This window comes from Psilocybe cubensis, chromosome 6 (assembly GCF_017499595.1).
Source record: "Psilocybe cubensis strain MGC-MH-2018 chromosome 6, whole genome shotgun sequence".
Taxonomy (NCBI): domain Eukaryota; kingdom Fungi; phylum Basidiomycota; class Agaricomycetes; order Agaricales; family Agrocybaceae; genus Psilocybe; species Psilocybe cubensis.
Window position 1 is genome coordinate 325132 of NC_063004.1, and position 19636 is coordinate 344767.

The 19636-nt window shown below is 46.1% G+C and overlaps 5 protein-coding genes across 5 annotated transcripts; 3 read left to right on the forward strand and 2 right to left on the reverse strand.

Annotated features, from left to right (window-relative positions):
- Positions 1-3974: 3974 nt before the first annotated feature.
- JR316_0006654 (uncharacterized protein) lies at positions 3975-5522 on the forward strand (the record flags this gene model as incomplete). Its single annotated transcript, XM_047892400.1, has 2 exons — positions 3975-4084; positions 4151-5522. The coding sequence occupies 2 exons, from the start codon at positions 3975-3977 to the stop codon at positions 5520-5522; spliced, it is 1482 nt and encodes a 493-aa protein (XP_047747682.1).
- A 1792-nt stretch (positions 5523-7314) lies between these two features.
- Positions 7315-7885, forward strand: JR316_0006655 (uncharacterized protein; the record flags this gene model as incomplete). Its single annotated transcript, XM_047892401.1, has 3 exons — positions 7315-7418; positions 7477-7645; positions 7709-7885. 3 exons carry the CDS (start codon positions 7315-7317, stop codon positions 7883-7885), a joined length of 450 nt encoding a protein of 149 aa, XP_047747683.1.
- Positions 7886-8281: 396 nt separating this feature from the next.
- On the reverse strand, positions 8282-9493 carry JR316_0006656 (uncharacterized protein; the record flags this gene model as incomplete). The annotated part of the gene is made up of 3 exons (XM_047892402.1): positions 8282-9094; positions 9168-9214; positions 9463-9493. The coding sequence occupies 3 exons, from the start codon at positions 9491-9493 to the stop codon at positions 8282-8284; spliced, it is 891 nt and encodes a 296-aa protein (XP_047747684.1).
- A 208-nt stretch (positions 9494-9701) lies between these two features.
- JR316_0006657 (uncharacterized protein) lies at positions 9702-11025 on the forward strand (the record flags this gene model as incomplete). The annotated part of the gene is made up of 4 exons (XM_047892403.1): positions 9702-9709; positions 9779-10326; positions 10377-10833; positions 10884-11025. 4 exons carry the CDS (start codon positions 9702-9704, stop codon positions 11023-11025), a joined length of 1155 nt encoding a protein of 384 aa, XP_047747685.1.
- A 2794-nt stretch (positions 11026-13819) lies between these two features.
- On the reverse strand, positions 13820-19340 carry JR316_0006658 (uncharacterized protein; the record flags this gene model as incomplete). Its single annotated transcript, XM_047892404.1, has 7 exons — positions 13820-14620; positions 14671-18653; positions 18703-18825; positions 18882-18979; positions 19062-19218; positions 19269-19282; positions 19333-19340. The coding sequence occupies 7 exons, from the start codon at positions 19338-19340 to the stop codon at positions 13820-13822; spliced, it is 5184 nt and encodes a 1727-aa protein (XP_047747686.1).
- Positions 19341-19636: the final 296 nt, after the last annotated feature.

Below are 19636 nucleotides of genomic sequence, written 5' to 3' on the forward strand. Positions count from 1 at the left end.
TACTGCTGCTGCTGCACCTCCCGACTGCGACTGTGAACGAGTTGGCTGTACTGACATGTTTGTCTCTCCTTGATCTCCTCTTCTATCCCCCCTCGGCTTTTCCTGTTTCCTCTGACCTCTTTGTTGATTTTTTTTCTCGTGCGTTTATCGTGAACTCTGAGTCTCAAATCTACCATTCGTCTCGATCTTTTTCTTTGTCCAAGCTCCTATTCCACTATCCGGATTCTGTCGATTCTAATTTGAACAAACTTGGATTTTAATTTCAAGTCCAATTACATTCCATTGTGATCACTTTTTCTTTTCTTTTACTTATAACGCTCGCCTCCTCGTCCATGTTACTTAGGTTGTGCGTCTGCTTTTGCTATACTTACATATATCGCACTTACGAATTGTTGCTGCGCGTACATATGTGCATATTGTGACATTTACATATACAGATATACATACATTACTGTTATCCTTTTCGCTTTTTGGGACATTGGGTTGTTCTGGGCCGTTCTTGTGCTAGATGGATGTTTTGGTCATTTGCTTCTCTTTGATGCTTCGATGTGGCCTGTTTGTGTTATGTTATTAACGTTTATGCATGATGGGTTGATATTGGTCGGTTGGAAAGAAGGATACATTCCTTGTATGCTCTATAGGGAAAAGGTTCAGTATTCACTTGACGCCCATGTAAGTGCTTCAGTGTCGGCGCCGAAGGTCATCCTACGTCGATGATTCGAGTCTAATTGATGGCACAAAAATTGCTTTTACATGTCTAAGTTCTCGACATTTTGTGTACTTTTTCTATAATCTCTGGTTAGGTTTAAATGTTTCCATGTCCTTTATGCACTACGCATTCTTCCAGGACGTCTGCTGGCGCCCATTATTATCTCATGAAAATGTGTCGTAAAAATGACAATAATGATAATTCAATTCTTACCACGTAAATAGGTTGAATAGGGAATATTTTGGTTTAGATTTGAACTACTTACGGCGTTTTGTAACTCAAAAATGCCTCTTTTTACAAAGTGAACAAGTTTCTTCTTATAAAATCAATGTAAAAATGGGCATTTTCTATCGGATACGTTTTGGGTGTCCAAAGACAATACCTTGGGGCGTCAGACCTGACGGATGCAAATTTCCTGGGCTGGAACACCAATACATCCTGAAGCTCCCCCCAATGAATAGTTTTTTGGGAAGTTGTTACAAAAAGTAAACATTTTCCTTGACTAAAATGTTGCAAATGTTTCAAATCATTGCATTTTATTATTGGTTTTTTTCATCGGTCAAAGGCACTCTCAGTTTGCTCACTTAAATTCATATTTTGCATTATTGCCATTTTTACGAGGGAAATTTCTATGCACGCCAGCAGTAAGCGGCAAAGGCAATATTTATTACGTAATCGAGCTTTGATGCACTGCCAAGTTTTCGCGTAGCCGTCATCTTTTCCCTCTTCTCTCTCGCTCACCACTAAATCAAGGTTCTTATTGCTGCGATCAGATGAAGCAAGTTGTTGTACCATACAAACTGAGTATGTCTCGCGCGGACAGCTGCTCACAATTGGCTGGATGCCCGACTCTAGCGGGATTGTGTAGCCAGCGCGCAGTGAAAACTGTCGTCACGTCGTGCAATCTGGACTTTCTTGGGCAATTTTATTCTGGGTTTCCTGTATCAAAGGTCGGTTATTTTGTCATGCAATCTTCCGGACGTGGTTCGAGCTCGACAGGAAAAGGAGCTGGGATATTTAAAATTTTAGATGGCGCTTGCATATATGCATATGGTGTGTATACTTGTATTGTAGTGCTGTCCCAGGTCCTTGTCTTGTCTTGTGGGCGGCGTGTACGACATCATGATCAACTGTGGCGTTGTGGTTGGATTATACCGGTGTAGCTGGCGCTGGCCTGGTGATTGGTGATCTTACCGCTGGTTCAATGCGTCGTGAACAAGGTGTGCTGTGGGCGGTGGGACATGCTGTAATTTGTGGGTGCCGCGTCACGGTTGCTGGATCAGAGTGAAGAACGACTGAAGTTGATATCATATCAGTACGCCGCTGACCATTAAACCACACCTCAGCGCGCTACGGACAAGTGGAAACTAACCACATCGGTGCTGTCTCCCTTCCGATTGAAACTCGTCTCAGGTCAGTAAAGACTATCACCAAGCAAGTGCTTTATCTAATCGCGTCGTCCTCCTTGACCGCTGCGCGGGATGCAGTCTCGGAGGTTTTCCAGCTTCACTGTCATTGGTGTATCATAACCTGATAAAAATAAGCATTCTGCCCTAGTACGGCGGTAATAGTCCGAGTAGTACCTGTATTCGAGTGAGTGACCTTGTTTTTTCATTCGCTCGTAAAAGGCTCCGTTAATTCCAACTTGTATGAAAGTCGTACACGACGTGTCTTCGGTTATGACTCCGCGGTGGGGGGACCGGAGGTTTGTAGCTATTATGGCCCATATATCGCTGCAAGTCGGATCACCTTTGAAGCAGGACGAGACCGTCTATTCTTGTGGAGACGCTTTGGACGGACCCCGCACGTGGAAAAGGAAGACCATCTTGCTGAATCGCCTTGGGTTCTCAAGAGCGTCAGTGCACAAGAAGCATTTTCCTGGAATCACCCGGAATAGCTGATCATAGAGTTGTGCTGTGGGCGATCGCATTCAAACTGTTGTGGGGGGTTCATGGCGGGTGTAAAGCGCAAGCAAAGACAATTGGAAACACAAGGGAAGCCTTGTACACCGTCAATCTTAATTGTGACTCATACACAACGCCCACAGGACACTCTACCTGCCCGATGACAAACACACCTGCGATGATGGAGTATCTGTCATTGTGTGAGATTAGCCTCTGAACATCCCGTTGGATAAATCTATCAGGCAGTATGGTACGCCAAACTGCTAGGCACGAGGTCGAGTACCTGAGGGATCTTAGGTCAGAACGCCTGAGAAGATAATAGGACAGAGGGCGGCCCTGTGGGCACTTCTTACTCAGTACTGCACGGTCTAACCGCCTCGTGCCCTCCGTTTGCTTTTTGTTACCGGTTTAGCCACCCAAGCGGCTAGGCCTTTGACGGACGCATGACTCATGGAGATTTGCGTATGTCGGAATATGCCAAAACATTTACACATGTGCAAACCCACCTTCCATTTTTCCCTATGAGCCCACAGTTTTCCACGGGTGTTACATCAAGAAAAAAAAGGCTGCGATCAGCGAAGACTCGAAGGTCCGAGTCGTATCCCGTGTCTATTATGTTTATTGGGTTCCTAATTATGACATACTTTAAAGGGAACCGGCGGTACTCCATATAGCAAGCTCGGTACTCCATAAGGCAGGCTCTTATCGAGAAAAAGACAAAACTAATGAGACCTCGAAAGGAACTCGTAAAATAAACCTTCCGTGCGCTTTTTTGGTGCCGAAAATTATGTCGGTGGACAATGATTGTGACATGTGCAACCGAAGCGAGGTTATCTCTATCTGATCATGATTAACACCAGGGACTTTCAATCTCCGAGGGGACGCCCCCGGTGCTGCAGTCGACCATATACAATAGATTATTCAGGATGCGACCAAAAAAAAAATCACCCACGTCCTTGTTGTTCCAACCCTAACTGGGTCGGCTCCCCCCTCCACCAGTCGGTTGTTAGAAGGTAAAATGTCGTATGTGCGACCTGGCATCCTCCGAAAAGCTGGTCCGTGCCTTTGGGAGGCTCTGCACGTATAAACATCATCGACCACAGCCAAGTACGATTGCTGATTTCGTCTCATCACCATCTTCTTTGCTCCTTCTCCAACTCTCCCCCTTTACTCGCGGCGCATTCCGTAAGAAATAAAACGTTCGGCCGCTCTCCTGGTGTTTTGCACAGCTCTGCAGGTTGCTGTTGTGGTAGTGGTGATTCGTAATCGGTTATTATGGTCTTTTCTCAGTCCCTTCACTTTCATTTGTTTCTTCTGCTAACTACACCCATTAGCTTCGTGTTCAACTCTCCCTTTAGAGAATGGTAGACCGAGAAGAGCTTCTTCAAGATGACGCTTCGCCCGCAACGCCGCGTACGTATACGGGCCGCTTTCGCATCGATAATAGACCGGTGGACGACAATAGCGACGGGTAAGTGAAAAACAGTCTCATTGTGTACAACATTCCGCGTACAATTTCAAATTTCACATTTTGTAGGACGCCTCAGCCCCCGTCGTATGTGCCAAGTGCGATTGCAAGGAAGATCATGAAAGGGTCCAAACGAGGAAAGGGTAAATCATCTCAGGGCTCCAGTCCCTCTCCCGTGCCCACATACCGTATAATACGAGGTCCTCCGTCTGACATTGGGCCTCCCTCGAGGAGACACGATGGGTCGAGTCAGATGTCCTCACGATCCATTTCCGTTCCGTCCGAATCCGAGCCGCCTTCTACTTCTGTGACCAGGGTATCATCACCTGATAGGGAAGCATCATCCGCAGGCCCCTCAAGCTCGAGATCATCGCCGTGGGGCATGCCAGGAAGCACATCACCGCGCCGACGAACGCAGACTAGCAAGCTGCGGAATGTAATGATCGCTCAGGACCCGGCGTCCCCACAATATTGCGACACAGACGTAGAGGTAGAGGTAGAGGTAGAGGCTCCGCCTTCTCCTCCATATGTGCCGCATCCCCATCCGCCCGCAACTCCCCCGCCGCGTGTGTTTCCACCACGCTCTTCCCACCCATCGGTGAGCACGTCACTGCGGCATGCGTCGCTTCCCCCATCATTGTCGTATCACCATGTACCATCTCACACGCGCCATCCGTCGCTCCCTCCGGATACAGCATCAGAGTGCCCTGCTGACTCAAGGTATCCGTCGGTACCGCCGTCGACTCCACCAAGCCTTACCCCTCGATTGCGGCACCCTTCACTTCGATCCGCCAGCCCGTGGCCGTATCCGGCCTCGCCGTCGAAGAACCCGCCTCTTCGACCACGCTCTTCACACTCTGCAATTTTGCCTCGTCCGCCGTCTCAGCGGCCTGCATCACCATCATTATCATCGCCGCCGCCACTGCCTGCACCTGCTCCCCCCATAGCAAGCTCTACCTCGGCATCAACATCAGCATCTACATCGACAGATACGAATACTAATGTGGGCAGGAGACGTGCAAAAGGAAACAGTAAGAGTAATAGCAGTGATGGATCTTCCAGGCCGCCAACAGAGGCCATCATCCACTGCCAATGGGAAAGTTGTAAATTCGTCATTACAGGTATCCAGAACTTTGGCAAACACCTGAAGCAAGAGCACAGGCTTCCCGTCGTGCAGCACGGGCGGCAGTCGGGCCCCGTAGTGCAGTGCAACTGGGGACAGTGCGGTGTGGAAATTGCTGGCTTGGAGTTGTATATCCATATTCTGCAGATACACCTCAAGTTTGGGTATCACTGTCGTGGACTGCAGAAGGATGGCAAGTCGAGGTGCGAGTATAGGCCAAATAGGCTGGACACACTGGAGAGACATTATAAGGCTATACACCCCGGAGAAAAGAGGCAGTGGGACGAAACGCTCCTGGCGGTCCTGCCTCCACGGTGAATGTTGTGTTTGGAGTTCGGAGGGCGCTTCTAATGCTGCAGCGCCCAGCCCGTATAACTTATCTGTGATTTTTCATCCTGAGTGAAGGATGCCTGTTGATGCTGCGGATCTGCGCGCGCGTCTAAGTATTTATGCAGTATGTCTAGCCTAATATGCCATCCTTCAATTCTTATTTACATTGTATATGAATCATAAATAACTTTAGTCGTTGTCCTATCATTTATGCGAACCTATAATTAGATTTACATTAGTGGCGTAGGCGCCGCGTTTGCCTTTAATGTATACAAGTTACAACGGATCCCCGAGTGACCCTTTGCAACCGCGCCTTGGCAAGCAAATTTCAATTGATGTTATATTGGTCAATTGACGTAACTTGAAATGTGACACTTTGATAGACAGCAAGTCATTTATTTCTCCGCAGAAAGTATAATATTAGCCATGGGATATAGTCTACATGTTATCTACGTGTCAACTCTGTGGTGCTGTGGGCAATAAAACAAAGGGGAGGATAAGGCCTCGTCAAGAAGTAGTTTAACTCCTTACTGTGTATCTTGCTTGATTCATGTTTAACTTTATGATAAAAACCAGCATACACGGTTTCATAGAGTGACTGCTTATCAGTTCCCAGTGTCTGCTCATCGCATCCTCCTGAGAGCGCCCACACTTGAAGACCCACAAAAGGGCGGCAGTTCGGCAGTTCGTGCCGAGCAATCCGAAATAACAAATCACTCTGTCGGAGTTTGTATTATTTGATTGACTGCAGAGATGCCGAGGACGGTTGTCCAACGTGGAATAAGTCGCAATTTCTCAAGAACATATTGAACGTCAATTTGAACATGCAGTATCGGTATCCGAGTAATTAGAGACATATTTGAGTGTCGGAATGCCAGTACAAGAAAACTCACGGAGATCGAAAGATGTACTCCAGATAGTACGCGTAGTAGCTCACACTTGCATCACACATTGCGTGCCTGAAATTGGTGAGTATGTTAGCAAGACATAGAATAATTTATGCGGTCAAATAAAATTCGTTGAGGATTGGCAACCACAAGGCATCCAAGGAAGCGAATGTACCCATCAGAACATAAGTCACCTCAAAAGAATGATACCACTTGCCATGGCTGAGGCAATTGTAAGTTCTATTTTCTGAATACATTCCTCTATGTCTTCATGAAAGCTAATTGCGAGGCATACTTTCAGAGGATTCACATATCAGAGGTATCGCCTGCCGCAACTCCCAGTCCTCCTTCATCCCCATCTTCAGACTCACATGCACATGCATCCCATCAGCAGCGAAGTGATTCCCCGGCCTATGAAGATCCAGTGATAATGCTGGGTGACATGGTCATGGGAAATTCCAGGGGCTCAGAAAACGGAGGGAATGGTTCTTACCATGCTGCTCGAAGGTGAACATGAATCACTTCTCTGAACATGAGAAAATCTTCTTGATCTGAAAGATGTATGACGAGTTTTGTGGTCCCTTCACACATTCTAGTGGGCTTCGTCTCCAATGCTTCGCGATAGTCTGTCTGTATGATACACAGTATCACTCCAATATATGCTATGGTGCCCATGTATTTCTTATTACGTCGTGTGCTATCTAGAGCTGTGTGCTATCTAGAGCTGTGTACAACATGTACATCTATCGTAAGAGAGAATTGAGGTGCTATTTTTCGTTGCCGGTGCATTGGTTTCCGGCGAGTTGAATTGTTCTTTAATTGCCGAGAGAAGGAATCGGAGTGCGAAAACCAACTTGACTCCCAACCACACGCACAATATCACACATCAAGACATGGAACTGCCACTGCCGAAAGAAAACGTTATACAGGATCAGGATAATGTACATCAGAAGGTGAAAGAATCGGTTCATCGAACCGTCCAAACATTCGTGGCCTTGTTAGTCACACCATCCTCTCTACGTTCGCCTAGCAGATATAATGGATTTTTCTCCTAGGTGTCATAAACAGGAAGAAGCCAAATTCTTAGCAGCGTTGAGCCCGAAGAAGCTAGATATGATCGCAAAAAACATTTCTGAAGGGCTTATACTCCCAGACAATGTGATGGAACCTGAGGAGCAGGATAGTCTTGACCAGATTACGCTGTTTCTTGTGCTAGGTGAAGTAGTAAGCTACCCAGATATCTACTTCTGATAAGACATATCAGGCTCATGGTTATATTATCTCTAGATTCCTCCTAGCTTTTATATCAAGAAACATCGTGGAAAGAAAGCCAACAGCCTTTTGAAGTCAGCTTTAGAGCGTTCCTCTTACAACAGCTCCAAAGAAACGCAACAAGCACCCCCTAGCCATCCCCTAGGTACTGAAAATGACAACACAGTATCCAAGCAACCTTCCGAAACTTAAAATTACGCTGTTAAGCAGACTCTTAGTCGATTTGGGAACGCAATATAATGTAACAGCGTAATTATGCTTTTATATACATGGTACCGTACTATGCTTTACCTCGGTAACGAAACAAATGTGGCCTAAATCTTTACAACAATGACTTCAAATATCGCTTCACTACATAAATTTCATTGCCATGACCAGCGAGTATTCAAGTTACCTAAATGTGTGTTACACTTGGCCTATCGTAATGGTACAGATATCCAGATAACTAATGACGGCACTACGTACAATGATGATACATGTTGAAGTCCAAAAATTTACCCATAGTTTAAACATAACATAACAGGTCTATCAATAACCTGTCCGTCCTCTGAGTGCTAACCAGAGCACCGTATTCCAGAATGGGCCAACTTAAGAGCTGCGTGGGACGTGCAGAGGAGCATTAGCGACCTTGTTCTTCTTCTTGAAGGCGTTTAAAAGGGTCTTCATTAGCCCTGGCTCCACCGCTGCTGTTGTATTAGTCGTCGACGAGACCGGTGAATTTCTGTCCTTTGGCTTCTTCGGAATGTACCAGGATCCGTTGGGACCCAGCTCGTTGACGTAAATCGCAGTATTCGGCGGACGCTTCATAACTCTTCCAACTTTGCCTGCCTGTCCCGTAATCTTCGCCTTTCCCGACGCTTCTACCCTTGCAAGCCCCGCGCCAGCGCGAGTCGCTCTCGCGCCGCGAGATGTACTCCCGTTCCCATTTGCTGCTCTCCTCTTGGGGAGCAAAGCCCGTTCCATACTATTTCCACCCGTGCTACTGGGACCTGACCCGTACGAGTACACCGACGAAGCGGGGGGAGAGGGTGCAGGCATCGGATGGGCAGTCGCATCGCGATGATGACCGATGAAGTGTTTCTCTACATCGTTCGCCCTTGACTTGAACGTGTCCGAGGCATAGTTCGCCTTGGTATTCGGCTGAGACTGCAGTTGAACACGCGCAGCTGCCGGAACTTGGTGGGCACGCGCATGTTGGGTGCTGTTCGGTACATTCGCTTTGGTGGCATTCGGATCGCGATTCTCTCGTCCAGCACTGCGGTCGGAGTCGAGAGTACCAGTACGCGAATTTGGTTGGGATGTGGTGGGGGATGTTGTGGACAGAGATGTTGTTCCGAGAGACGTTCTTCTCATGATGATTGTTTGACTTTGCCCGTTTGGCTTGTACCAGCCTTCTGTGGACTGCAGATATAAAAAAAGCATGAGAGAAATTAGCTGAGTGTAATCATGCACACCAGAATGGTTCGCGACGTACGTTGTAAGAATACGGGAGTTCCATGACTGAGATAGCGTAGATTCGTTCTACAGAAGTCTGTAGAATTATGTCTATCTATAAATACCTCTGAAGAGGTCCCTATATCCTTCGGCTCGCAGGAATCTGGAGTGTTCTCTAAGGATTTGTAGGGACGCCGAACCTCGTATCACTGTAGATATAATGTTAGGTTTTGTAAGATGTTGACAAACCAAACCAAAACAACCGATGACAGGGCGACGACCTCAGAAAATTGGTTAAGATGTTTGCACCACACAGACGTGGTAAATTTTCGTACCTTGTTCATCGTCGAATGATACAGTCGACATTGTCGTTGAATCAATAATCTCCTTGTGGGAATATTTACGTGTTACGCGTCGCGCGTTGCGCGTGCGCACGGGGCCTATTCATTAGATATTCGTGGGAAATATCTCCAAACCTCAAATTGTCAACCAACCTCAAGGCTTGTCCTTGGCTTGTCCGAAGCGAACCTCAACTCCAACTGTACAACATTTGTGATCCTCCTGCGTCTGAAATATGTTGCTGTGAGTTTAGATTTTTTTTTCAAAATGGCACGTAGTTCACTTCACCCACGCCTCACCTGATCGCCCTAGGCCATCAACCACCGATGACAGCCTTTTCGACGGGCTTTCTCCAGGAGACCTGTACAGATACGGTAGAACTTGTAAAAGGGCTCACGACGCAGTAAATTCCTTCATAAGGCGTAAATTCCATTTGCATGGTTTACTTGAGCGGTATTTCCAACCCAACGATGTATTCGATTTCCGGCGTCTACAAGCCAAGACAGGGATGTTTATCTCTGGATCAACCGCCCTGCAATTCCTGGACCGCGTCGTATATCCAGAGTCTGACTTAGACCTATATCTTGAACATCGCTATCGCCATGTAGTCGCACTATGGCTGACACAAGCCGGTTATCGTTACACGCCTCCGGTGACCTATCCGGACGAAACGCTTGATGAAGCGTTGGAACTGGTATCCGATCTTCCACGTTTGGATGGGATGTTCTACACAATTACTCCGAAAGGATATTTTGGTGCAGCTATTGTGCTCAACTTCGAAAAGCAAAACCCTTGTCGTAAAATCCAATTGATCACTTCTCACCATTCACCATTGCAATTGGTACTTAATTATCATTCGAGTGAGCCTTCCCTAAAAGTCGGGTTTGACGTATCTAAATCAATTAAACAGCGTGCGTTATGAATATTATCACCCATGAAAAAGCATATTCTCTCTATCCACGAGGAACATTCGATGAGCGACGATCTTTACTCAACCTCCCACTCAAATCGGAGCGCCTACAAGTAGCTACTACTAAATACTCTGCGAGGGGGTGGAAGATCGTTTCTAAGATCTCCACAGAGGAATTTGAGAATCCCAGGTCTGCCTTCTCACACGGTTTGCGCTACATTGGTGACGGAAAATGCTGGACATTATCCATTCTCCCCAAGCTTAACCTTCCTGATAGCACCATCGAAACAAACTCATGGGTACACCTTTATGATTCTGACCTGGTCCCAACTATGTCCGCTACTGTCTTTGTCTCGGGTAGGCTTCGCTATGGATACCTCATCGGAGACGAACCACTGCGCAGATATGTATCACACGTTTCGGACGCGTTTGATGGAAATTATCGGTCCGGAGAACAGTACGTATCTCGACTGTCATGCACTACAACGATTGACTATATTCCACCAGGCAATTGGATTATATTTTTAGCAAAATGATTGAACATTTCCGCCAGAGAAAGAAGGCTAACCGTGATCCTGTCGATAGCCTGGGAGATGAGAATGCGCCGCGGGAAACAAGGTCTGATTTTGCTGATACAAATACAGAATGAAATCAGCCCAAATATCATCGTTCTACATCCATATGATTGCCTAATGTGGTTGCCCATCCTTTGGAATCTGGTCACGACTGCGCGCTAGATCGTCCATCGGAAATACCTGGCCCCCTGGCCTTGCGCTGCTGTCCGCTGTATATACAGACACCCTTGCTGGCCCCACGGCGTCTACCGAATTACTACTGGTAAGTTGTTGAATTCGCTTTAGTTTCCAATGCACGTACATTGAGGATTATAAGTCTCAAGTCCTGTGATTCCTTGATTTGTATCCATCTCTTTTGAGCCCACTCTGCGTAGATTGAGAATTAATCTTGAAAGCATCAAGCTAGTTATTCTGTTCACATGACACGGACCGGAGTTCAGGTTACTGCATCGTATCACCAGGGAGAAAGCTACTTACAAAGAACTGAAAGTGGCGTTGAGAGCTTTTAAATCTCCCTGCCAAGATAGTCTTTAGCTCAGGATACGACCTGTTGCGGATTGATTGTGGAGCTTACAGGCGCAGTCTTGGGAGAGTAGAGCGTCAGGGTTATGGGTTGTGCTATTGTCTGGAAATGAATGCACGTACAAGAAACATCACACTTGTAACGATGTTAGCGGCGCAAATGACCGCGAAGTAAATGACACCTGTGGGTTCGATCAGAACCGGAAGACCTGCGTAGGTTAGCACCAAGCATATGCGCACCGTCCCGAAACATCAGTTGGAGTAGCGACATCGTGGTACCCTTCATCGACATGTTGAGCATGACCGTCCTTACAACAGTGAACAAAAACATGGTTGTATCTGTAATTATTTGTTAGCACTGCTGTTTCAGTATTAGAGATTACCGTTATGTTACCAAATGCTAACTCGGCAACCCATGTCATTGCGAAGCGACTAGAAACAAACAGAATGGGATGAGCGTTTCGCCCAAGCCAGTCATACCACATACACTTCCTGTTTTCCGACAAGGATGCATCCCACAAGACCTTGGAGCCATTGTCACAGCGTAATGCTTCATATACGAGCGTTTGCATACCTGGAGGAAGAATTAATCTCGTCCCATTGGTCAGCGAAGCATACTGATTGAAATTTAATTTGTCAAGCTTGAAGGGGGAAAAATAGAAATGGAATTACAATTTTAACTGCGAGCTCTGCAGATAGAAGAAGGGATCCAATAATCACCATCCGTTTGCTGGTCCCATAAAGTGCATAGATTCGAACGATGAATATAGCTTTAGGGAGTTTAGACTTTAGAGATAGGCTAATGGTATGTTTCTGATCTCACCTCCAATGATTGCGTTGATAAAAAGCCTCACGATCTCAGGGAAGAGAACATATCGATCACAGAGCTCTGGACTCCAATTCGAATGAAATGCTTATGCACAGTTATAAGTCGGCCCATCAAAATTGGGTTCCTGTTAGATTTTTCTCACCAAAAATAATGAATATGAACCCTAGTGGGGAGAGATATCGATTCTGAAAGTGGGAGGTCAAATCCTTGTCCAATTGTAAAAGAAACAACACCTTGAGGGCCACATTGACTGACCAGGAACCATAATATCGTAAATCTGGTAAATTTGCGGCGCCAAATACATTTTACTTCGTCCCCAAAAGTAAGCAGTATGTCGTAGTACAGCATGACTTGAGATTAATCAGCTGAGAACAGAAATTGAAAAGATACTGATTACACACCGCAGGAAGCCAATGAAAACATCTTCAGTGCCATACTATGATAATTGCAGGAGGTCACTGGCACTTCTCATGCAAGCATAAGTACACTCCTTACAGGTGATACGCAGCGGCAGCATATTGTTTAGAATCCAACTGTGTCTCCATGGCTCAAAGTCGCAAGCAAGTAGGCGGGGAGAACCAGAGGACCAAGTGGGAGGTGCCGAGCTGTGAGATGTCAACTCGCCCTGCAGGTTTTAACCTTAACGTAGACGTCAGGCAATCTCATCAATATGCGCAGGAAGGTTGTGGGGTCAGTTCTCGCAGTGGGAAAAGACGGGTATAAAATAGAAAGAAATTTAAGCACAAACGCAACTGTTACTGTTTAAAATGCCATGACAAGATGATCTCTGATGTTTTCCTTCTTCGCGTATATTTGGGATTGACCGGATGATCGGTTGCTATTGAGTAGTCGTTATGAATAGAAAACGGATTTCTCAGGTTGGCTGAGATGTACCTCGGGTATATGCGCTTATTCATATGGTGCCTTCAATACGTAGTTCGCTACAGAGGCTGGCCAAGATCATGAGTCAAAAGGGTTCGACTTGGGTTCCGCCCAAGTTCCACCATATAATGGACGATTTGTGCTAATCTTGGAAGTGTGAAATGGTACATAAACAGAAAATCATGTGGGCCTGACAAGAACATTCGGACATCTACTAAACGGAAGTCTTTTCCCAGTGTTTTTAACCTTGATGAATTCCTCAATTCAGTTCACATTGAAATAGAACCATTTCCGGACACCCCATCAGTTGATGCATACGGTACTGAGGTACCAGCGGTAGTATGGTGTAACCTTCAGAATCGAGGGAGATTAGTACATCTGGTTTAGAAATGGCTAGAACTTCCAAAGACCCCTCTGATCTTGCAAATACTTTTGGAGCGTGACACTTCAATTTCGCTAATTAGACATCCTCTCTACTTTCAATGCATCGAATCCTTCATAGGGTTTCATACACGAGTATCGGGTGTCAACAAATAGGCTTGGAGTCGCAGAAGAGATAAAGGTTTAGGTCGTTCAAAAATAGTTACGTAGGGATGTGGGTAAGAGAGACAGTAATAAAAATATACCATTTAAGGTCATAGTCCATAATGAATAAATGGCACCCAGGAAAAGAAAGAAGCCTTGTATGAACGATCTTCCCGGAGAGTCTTTAGTGCGTAATGTAGCGCATAGGCCGAATCTGTCGGGTCAGGTTTTGGCCGACTGAAAAGATAAGAATAGAAAAGATCTGCAATTCTTGGACCGTCATCGTCAAAGATCGACCACATTGTCCCAACAACACTTTGGTAGCCTGCGGAGAGCATTCCTGCAGCTATATGCACCGCTTCTTCGGGCAAAAGTTCATCGCCAGTGGCTGTTTGACATGCAGAGAGAAAGGCAAACTCTGCATGGGGCAACGAAAGTTTAGAGATGTCGGATAGGGTCAGCTTGCCCCCACCTGATAGCATTAGGGCGCTCATGTGCGGGTCGTTTGGGTTATGGATACCGTGGCATGCAAAATGAACCCAGCCTGCCGACTGCATCCCATTCAACACGTTTTCTCGAGTGGCTTCTAATTCGATTAAGGTTGATACTGGAAAACGGTCGTTGAGATTTTGTATTACCTCTACTTCAGCTTGTGAGCAAGGTAGTCCAGCCTCCACGGGCAGGGAGATAGCCACTAGATTCTGCCGTTTATTCTTGCGAGGAGTCATGCAGTTTATAAGCGAGCCTAGAGACGGAATGTAGGAAGAGACAGCGTAGTCTGAAACCTTGGACCCACGCCGTGAACTACCATCTTGCTCATAAATTCCAGCAGCATGGATGGGAAGCATGGTAAGAGGGCCCGTCAGACACCACCATATATGAGGGAGTTCCGTAATATTGTCGGGGTTTTTCTGAAATGAAGGTATTAGAAGAATTCAGACAGTGTTTATAACTGACTCACAGCAAATCCGATTCCGTCTAGTATTGGTTTAACAACACCTGTCCAAAGTTTCGCCAGCAGGCCTGAGAAAATAACCTCGGGGTCCTGCGAGGTCTTGGGGGTAAGTGGCGACCTTTTTCTTGGTCCTCGGTTACTTCCACGAGCCCTGGTTGCACGTCGTATAAGGCTCTTCATAGTTCCCATTAAACCGTAGGCTTCTGACGAAGAAAAATTGTCGAGTGGGATGAGAACTATATTTTCTTGACCGGGTAATATAACCAGCGCGTCGCATCTGAATTTATTAATATTGACAGCAATAACTGGACCATTGGAAGCTGCTCGGAAAAGGCTCGACATATCTTGAGGCTTGAGAAAATCGTGAAAGTTGTCTAGACCTCGAATTTTTTCCAGAAGTTTTTCCCTTTCATCTGCTAATTCGTGATATCGCGGCGAACCATTTCGAGTTTTCCTAGGCACAGATAACATCCGTTGTGAAGGGTTCTCGTCTTCCATATTTGCCAGCGACAGAGAAACCTCTATAAACTTCTGAGCAATATCGGGATACTGTGATGACAAAGAGTCCGTCGGTGCTCGAAGCTGTAGAATTTGACTCCAAATAATTGAACGACCATATTCAAGCCATTCGAATGCAAGGTCGTATCGAGTAGCTTTAATGGCTGCCGCAACGGCGTCCAGAACCACTTCACCGACCTCAAGAAGTTGATGTTGTCGATTACGAATAGAGATACCCAGCCATGCTAAATTTGGGAGAAGCTGCATCGACGTTGTGTATCCCTTGATGGGGTCTCCATGATTCAGGGATTGACACCAGTATCCACGAAGTGACGCCGCTCGAAAGCGCCAACGAAAAGGGGAAGATTGCAGTGTCGAAGCTTTCAACAGTGCTGCATCGGCAGCCTCAAGATCCTCCACATTACGCAGACGCTCGTAGCGGACTGGAAGCCACCGACCGATATCAAATAAGAGCATATACCGATGGTCGTTTTTTTCAGTAAGTATATCCTGCGCTTTGCGATATAGGGACAGACATCGGTTGAGGTCGTCAATTTCACTTCTTTGAACATATCTCTGCGCAAGGGCCGAGCCGAGATCATGCATGACGCTTGCCTTTTGCGACGAATCTTCGGAGAGTCGGGCAAGAGCGGATTCGAGTGTAACAATGGCTACGTTTAAGTCGTCTGGATCGCGGAAGTGCCAGTATCGATCCAGTACAGCTAGGCTATACCTAGCCACAGCGTCCACCTTTTTTGTGTCTTCATCGGGTAAGCGTTCCATATGTTCCTTGAGGAATGCTACCGCATCATTTGCGTCATTTATATCACCCGAAAGTTTGAGCCTCCTAAGACGCAGCAATCCTATGTTTGACTGAAGGTCATCATCGTTGTTGTCTCGGGATGGGGCAAGTTTAAGAGCTTTGTTATAAGCTTCGGCTGATTTGTTGAAATCATCGATATCACCTATGAGATCATAGCGATCCATAAGCGAAAAGCCCAGGTCGTTCAAAAGGGTATACTTGGTGATGTCTTCGTCCTGACGGATAGAGACAGCCTCGTCCAGAATACTGATTGCTTTGTTGAGATCAGCGAGGTTTCCAGATCGGCGGAACCGTCGAGTAAGAGCTGTAGTAAGGGCCCGTATATAGGACGAAGAAGGCCCAGATGATTCATTAGGAGATATAATGCAATGTTGAATGGATTCTGTGCAGAAGAAAACAGCGTTGTCCAAATTCTCCGCATCGCCTGCAACATCGAATTGTTGAATGTACACCGCCAAAAGCATGCCTAGCCATCTTGCCTTGTGAGTATCAGTTATAGGGAGAGAATCTGCCAGTGTTGAGATAGATTCCAGCATGTTCTGGTCGACTGAGCCCTGAAGCGATTCAAAACGAAGCGAGAGAAAAATACCAATATTGTGAAGGCGCAGCTTTCCTGCTAACCCTGTATCGCCCATCAACGACTCCATTTCTTCTTTGCAAACGTCCATATCAGTGGTACCGGAAAAGTTACGGAAAACCTCTACTAGGTCATAGAAACGTTGTTCTAGAATGGCAGTATTATTGACGTTTTCTAGGTCTGAGAATGAAAGAGGGTCTTCGAGGTATTCGACGGCATCGTCAAGGTCGCAAAGTTGGTACGTCTGGTTGAACCGAATAAACAAAGACCGAGCCAGATTCATATAGCATTCGCTGACTAGTTGAGCGTCGTTCATCAATCCTTTTGATGCGTCCTTTAGGGATTGTATCGCCTTGTCGATGTCCTCTGCATGTTTCAGAACATCAAATCGTCCCATATATGCACGACCGAGTTCACTGCACCAGCGAAATTTTTGAGGAACACCCTCCGGAAGCCCCCTCAATGCCTCCAGATAAGAGGTAATACATCGATTCAAAAATAATACGTCATCGTCTTTCAGAAAGCGCTGGTATAACAAAGAAGCGAGTGTGGCGAGGAGGTAAGGTCTGTCGCCGTGGTCAGTGGGAAGTGGTTGTAACGTCATCGTTAAAACGTTGTCGGCCTGGTCTAGATCAGATAGACCTTTGAAATGAACATATTTGCTGATGTACGCTTGTACAAGGGTATTTTTCCATAGTACCGTTCTTGAAGAATATGCTGAGGATGAAATGGATTGTTCAAATAAATCGATAGACTGGTCGATCAGCAAACGTTCTCTGCGTTGTTCGAAAAGCCGGAAGAGTAATGAGCCGAGATGAAATAACACCAGCGACTTGGAGAAACAGCTATCCGGGAGCTGCATGATAAAAGACCTAAAATGCGGCAGGACATCATCCAAGATGACGTCGGTCGAGATATTCGCCATTTCAAGTTTGGTAAACATGTTAAGATCCTGCATGATGGCATCGATGTTACCTTCGTCAAGTGCATCGATGTTACTGGCGAGGAGATTGGTGTACCTTCGGAACTCCTCGATACCCCACACCCCTTGATGCATCTGGCTATGAATCGCGTTCCCGAGGTTCTTGATATACTCAACCCTGTTTGGGTCCGTGTCGAGTGTGAGTGCAATTGCGTCTCGAATAAGTTGCGTTAGCCGATCAATATCTGATGAAGTACCTCTGGCCGCAAGAGATGTGGCCAGATTGTTCAGGACAGACGGTTTGAGAGGATCAACTTCGGGGAGTAGTTCCAGAGCCTGTTCATAAAGCGCTACCGATTCTTCGATGTTGGATTGGGTCCTGGTTTCTTTGAATTGTGAATACAGCGAATGAGCGAGGGACATGAGGAGATGGATTTTTCGTGGGTTGTCGTCAGGGGTAACACGCAAGAATCTCTTTTTGACATCGAGGAGCCGTATAGTGTCACCACTGGTATTGCGTAGGGAAACACGAGTGTTCAAAACGTCGATCAAATCGATTAAAAGGGACACTATATGCGGTTCGCTGTCGGAAGTCAGTCGGATAGCGTTCTCTTGAGCAGCAATGGCGGCATCCAAGTCCGAGTCCTCTTTGCTTTCCAAGAAGCAATTAGCCAAAGCCACACCAACGTAGTTACAAAGCACAGGTTTTTGCTTCTCGGTGTCGTCGATGGTCAGGACGACATGGTACATTCGCAATGTCATGTTTTTGAACATCGAAGGTCGGGAGCTGGAATATTGAACCATTTGTCGCTGATAGCACATACAAAGACTGATCATCATCCACTGCTTCTTTGGGTGGTCACCCGCGGCAAGTGAGAGGGCACTTTCCAGCATTGAAATAGCGACCTTAAGACCACGATTGTATACTGGGTACATTGGATACTTCTCTGGTTCGTCGCCTACGATGTTTAGGAAGGAATCATAGCGTGCCAGGTAAATATTTGCGAGCAGTGCCAGAGATCGAGGTGTATGCACATCATCTTTACGGTGCTTTAATAAAGTTCCGTATATTGTACTAAGTAGACCTTGATCGGCACTCATGAAACTGGTGTCGGAATCGAGAATCTGGGTGAGCAGGAGGTCAATTGACTCCATTTCCATAGCCTTGACTGCACAGAACTTCGATTCAGCAGGATTGGGAAATAAGGGTATGCGTACCGACTGAGATCACTGACTCAGGAGATAGACCTTTCTTAACGTTGGAGGTCATCAAATATGCCGTGAAAGAGAGGTTTAGAAAAAAATGCTGATCATCCTCGGATGAGATGTCGACAAGAAAACCTATACTAGTTATAAAAATTCACTGATAACGATGTAGAGTGATAAGCATTACGCACGGGTCTCTCGCTGTGAAGCAGGTGCTTGAATTTGCTCAGTGATTATATCAACAGTACCTAGGGAATTCTTCATGCCGTGATCGTCCACTTGAAGGATTCTGATAGCGAATAAAGGATATATTATAGAGCTTCATGTGCTTTCAAGATTGTTTTCTGACGGTAGAAAGGTATAAAACTCACATCAGAAGTACCTCTTCCTCAAACGACCAAACTCCAGATTCCTTTGCAACTGCTTCTGTTTCGTCATGCACCACATCTTCAATGACTATATGCGCCTCAAATCGACAACTATCATCAAATGGAACATTTTGCGAGGGCGCAGGAAGAATGCTGAGATCTACACAAATCAGCACGCTATTAGGACTGTTTCGAGCGAAAGTGCCTCACTTCGAAGAACGATTCTGCACAAATATATCAGTAAACTTTCAGATTGTTAGAAGGCTACACTGACGTGTCCATTGCACTTTGATTCTAGTTGAAGAATTTGCTTCTTGGATTCAGAACGAACCAGAACTATACGGGCGTTCTAAAAACGAACGCAAACGAGAGAAAGGGGTAAGAGATGGGCGGCCTAATATGCCAGCCAAACTTTCCCTCCGACATTGTTCCTGTCGATATTTTCAAAGCTGTGTCTTGCATTCAGTTTCCAAGTCACCTCGAGTTTGAAGACGTATGAGATGTTGCGGAAAAAAGGAATCAACCAAGCATGAAACGGCGATGACGGCAAAACAATAATTTTTGTAATTCTGTTGCTT